This window comes from Miscanthus floridulus, chromosome 14 (assembly GCF_019320115.1).
Source record: "Miscanthus floridulus cultivar M001 chromosome 14, ASM1932011v1, whole genome shotgun sequence".
Classification (NCBI taxonomy): Eukaryota; Viridiplantae; Streptophyta; class Magnoliopsida; order Poales; family Poaceae; genus Miscanthus; species Miscanthus floridulus.
This window is the reverse complement of record NC_089593.1, coordinates 7,736,328-7,741,041: the sequence shown is the minus strand read 5'-3', so window position 1 is coordinate 7,741,041 and position 4,714 is coordinate 7,736,328. Positions and strand designations below refer to the sequence as shown.

At 44.5% G+C, this 4,714-nt stretch overlaps 1 protein-coding gene across 1 annotated transcript; it reads right to left on the bottom strand.

Annotated features, from left to right (window-relative positions):
• Nucleotides 1-1,481: 1,481 nt before the first annotated feature.
• LOC136504838 (uncharacterized) lies at nucleotides 1,482-4,357 on the bottom strand. Its single transcript, XM_066499866.1, has 2 exons — nucleotides 2,865-4,357; nucleotides 1,482-1,777 (listed from the first exon to the last, which is right to left on the bottom strand). Exons 1-2 carry the CDS (start codon nucleotides 4,144-4,146, stop codon nucleotides 1,698-1,700), a joined length of 1,362 nt encoding a protein of 453 aa, XP_066355963.1. The 5' UTR covers nucleotides 4,147-4,357; the 3' UTR covers nucleotides 1,482-1,697.
• Between the last annotated feature and the right edge of the window lie 357 nt (nucleotides 4,358-4,714).

Sequence of the window (4,714 nt, the reverse complement as noted above, 5' to 3'; positions counted from 1 at the left end):
AACACCCCGGACACTCGAACCTCAGAGACTTGGGAGCCTTTCCCTCTCTCGACCGTTTGTAACCCCCTATTACAAATACAGTGCTGGTAACATGAGCAGCCCGAAACTGGACGTAGGGACATTCGGCTCGAACCAGTATAAATCATCGTGTCCTCTTAGTACACCATCCGGGCCTAACGCGTAATACACAAATTTACTAGCCGTTGGAATTCGAAACACCGACACATGTGTCACTATAATCATGTGGATACTTACGATAACTTTATAGTAAATCATTTAATAAGAAGTTATTATAATTTCGTAAATTAGTATAGTAATTATCGTAACTCAGAGTGGCCATAGAATAAGTTATCGTGGCTAGCTACATAACAATATATATATATATATATATATATATATATATATATATATATATATATATATATATACACATGCGCGGCATTGTTATTCTACACCTTAGGTGTAGAAGAATATTATTCTACACCTAGCAGCCAAAACTGACAAAAAAAATACTGATACCACGAAATACTGAATACTAATGAAACACGACTACTGAATAGTAGTGAATTTTGTTCAGTGTAACAGTTTGGTGTAGAATGCTATTCTACACCTAGGGTCTAGAATAGTACGTGTGTGTATATATATATATATATATATATATATATATATATATATATATATATATATATATATAACGATGTCGATTAATTGAATGGACTGGGAATCGGATAGCATAGATGGATCGACAGAAAGAAATTAAAGAGAGGAGGGATAGGACAGGGACTAGATCAGTGCTTACGAGTTGAGGGAGGGAGGGGAAGGCGACGAGGTCGTGGTGCGGGTGCGGCTGGATGAGCAGCTCGGGCGAAGGGCGGAGGCGGACGGTGGCAGAGAAGTCTGGCGTTGGTGAAGGACAGCGCCCTGCCGACGTACACGTCGCTGCGGTTGCCGAGGAGCCCCACCCGCGCGTACGCCCGCCGCTCCAACCCCATCTCCGCCTCCGCTTCCGCCGTCACTGCCATCTCTTCTCTTCTCTCAAAAGTAGAGCTGATTGTGGTGGTGGGCTGGTGTTGGACGATTTAGCCAGCGCTAATTTCTCATTTTTTTTCCTTTTCTACGGAGAGTACAAATCGCTGGAGTAGGCCCGTTAAAAACACTGTTTTTGCTGTTTTGTGTGAAAGAAAAATACTGTTATATGCTAAAAAGTAGAGCTGATTCAGAAAAACACTGTTATATGACTCTGGCTGATAAGCTTAAACGAGCAGACCCAAAGCCTTTGATTTGATTAAAAAATCTGTTTGCGCAGTGCTGCGACCGTTTGGCTCAGCAAGAACGTGGACTCTGCTTGGCACCACCTTCTATTCCTAACGCTGCAAACGCTCTAACAAAGCCTCAGTAAGGGATTAACCGAACAATCCTTTTGGTGCAGGAGAATCTCTTAAAAGTATTTACTGTTCCCAGACATTTTATGCGACATCATAGAAGAAAACGGGGCACCAACCATTCAAGTAGGTTCATAATTTTAGTAGCGAATACATGATACAAGCACAGAAGAATTATCTCCTCCCAAAATTATTACAGGCCAATAGAAATATCTCAAAAGCGATGTAACGCAGTATCACACCTTGACAGCTATGATGTATATTATTGAAACACATAGCTTCTTAGAACATAATGCAACACTGAAGCTTAAATTTTCAGTCTTTATGCTGCACTTGGCTCCCGTCATCAGCTTGCTGCAATTGGCTCATCAAACATCCTAAGCTGCCACCTGATGCTGCATCCAAAGAAATAGCACAAACCCATGATGGCCACAACAAATCAATCAACATTCGTTTTAGAGAAAGCAACCAGCAATTTGATACATTGATGACATCATACAAAGCTTCCATCAATATGGTTATTATGAACTCAACAATCCCAATAGGACTTGTCATAATTTTCACTATTAACAATATCAATGTTACTTAAGCTATTAACCTCAATTTCAATAACTATCATGTTAGCCGAGCCATTGACTTGGTGTAGCCACGCTTCCTCCTACTAAGATATGAATTACAAACGAGTGTTCTCAACTGTCATGTACCAATTGAAGACCCTATGAATCACGCATCGACCTACCACCAATACACTAACACCACCATTCAGGGAACTGGTAGTGATGTAAAAATTGTGTAACAATCGTAAAGTGCATCAGATAAAAGGGTAAAAGCAACTGAGGAAATAAAAAAAGAGCTTTACAGAATAAATAGGCAATGCACTACATCTAACAGAAAACAGGTTTACATGGTTATTTCCAAGTATCAAGTCCACTAACAACAACAACAACAACAACAAAGCCTTTTAAGTCCCAAACAAGTTGGGGTAGGCTAGAGTTGAAACCCAGCAGAAGCAATCAAGGTTCAGGCACGTGATGTTTATAAAAAGTCCACTAAATGTTTATAAAAAGGAAAAGGCATAATGAACAGCTACAAATGAAATATGCAGTATCTGTGTTTATAAAAGGAAAACAGTACTTCTATATGTAGGTAGTAGGTACTAGGACCTTAACCAGATGCGACAAGAAGAAAATGTTGTGCTGCGGCAACTACAAATCAGTACTTGTAACATGTAACATGCCAATATAAAGCAATGATTGAGATTGGTTCATATTCTTATAATATCTATAGGTGCATTCTTGAGTGCATAGACTAAACAAATCCAAGGTTAGATTTACAGCCAACTGCAAGCCGGCACCCTGTAGTTGATGGGCATTCCACTTTTCAGGCACAGATTGCAAATGAACACTTATACAATCAGTTGCACCTTGAACACACAATTGAACCATATGCTTAGGAATTTTGTGCTAAAGTCTAAAAAATTACCTGGTGTTGCCCGAGCATTGATATAACTGGATATACTACTAGGGCAATATTCATGGGACAGGACCAAGTTTCTGTCAGTGCTGAACTCAGCCAGTGACTGTATTCTTTTGCCCTTAATGTCAACAGCAAGAACCCATGCCCTGGATTGCATGAACTTCACCTTCGTCAGCAAGTAAACAACACCATTATTATCCAGGCTGAGAACAGGTTGACATGTGTGGAGGTTTTCGAGTTTCTGCCCTCTTCCTTCTTGTTTTACATTGAGCAATCCAGATTGCAGCAATTGCCACTGCATTCCTTCGTCGATATCGATGTGAGAAGCCTTGGCTGTGCAGTCCAACTGCCAATCCTCCCAAGCACCACTGATCTTCCTGTTTGTATATGTGGAGAGCTCCCAGTCTCGGATTCTAAAGTTAACATGCCCAGTTTCAGGGTCAAGCATTGGAGGGCCATCAAAATGAACTTCCATTTCAACCATCCTGAGGCAACCTTGAACAACAGCAATGCCCCGATATGGCTTGGGGCAGCCTTCAATCCCCTTCCCGTGATTGACCAAGGAACGTGGCAGTGGCAGGGGTACTCCACGGAGTGTGGGGCTGCTGCTGAGCACATCACAGAACAAGATTCCACGCCAGAGATCGACCCAGCCCATGGTGCCACCTTCACCTCCGAGGGTGATAGCCGTGGTTGTAATATGATCGTTAAGCCTAAAAGCTTTCCGGGGGATCTCGATCGGGAACGCTCTCTGAGGTGTCACTATTGGCACCTTGCTGAAAGTGGTCCAGGCCCACGATTCGGACTTGAACAAGTGAAGATCGAACCCGTGCATATCAAGGGACAGCACAGCGATGGTGAAGTGCTCACCGCGAGGAAGGAGGCCAACTTCGTCGTCATGGAAGGGGCGGGGCTTGGGGAGCAGCCGAAGCGACGGGCGTTCAGCCCGGTAGATGAAGTAGTCGCCCATCTCCCGCGACCTGATGGTTGGGCAACTGATGCGGACGCGGAGGAGGAGGAAGCGGTCCGCAGAGGAAACGATACGGGCATCCTCCAAAAGGAGGTTAGGGCCCAGATCGGGTAAGTGCACGAACAGGCGGGAGGGGGCCGGCGGGTCATCGGGCCAGATGGAAACCTTGATGGACTTGTTGTTACTCGTGAAGTGTTCTGCAGTGGTGCCGTTGGGGCAATCGCCGATGTAGGCACCGGCGTCGAAGAGGATCCAGGGCCGACGAGAGGATGCCGATGGATTTGGTTGTTGGTCGGCAGCGGTAGTGATGGTAGCCATGGAAATTTTTGGATCCAGAAACAAGAGAAGTCGGGGGTGTTGCTTACGAAGGAAGAAGAAGCGGCGCCGGTCTCATCAGAGGATATACTTGGCGGAGGCCATCGGACTGGAGCTCGGTGGGTTGGGTGTAGTTGGATCGGAGGAAGAGGAGGCGACGGGGAGCTCGGTGGGTTGGGTGTAGTTGGATCGGAGGGAGACGACGGCGCCTCCTTTTATCAGGCAACGAGGTCCGTGAGAAGAAGTCCCACGGCAAAACCCTAGTAACTAGTAGCCCACCTTCGTAAACTGGCCCGATGGACCGAGAAAGGAAGTCTGAAACGGCCCAAAAGATCTGACAAAATCCTATTAGCCTTTATAAGCCTGTTTGGAGTCTCAGGATCTAGCCCAGTTCTACAATTTTGATTTGACAGCCTGAATAAAGCTGTTTATTAAAAAAAAAATAGTTTGGTGCAGTGGTACAAAACAAGGTATCCTGGTTGGGTGGTCCCATTACAATTTCTATGGTCGGTGGTTCTAAGAAACACCACTGTAATTACGTATTGTGAGTTGTCATTACAATTCTAGTGTT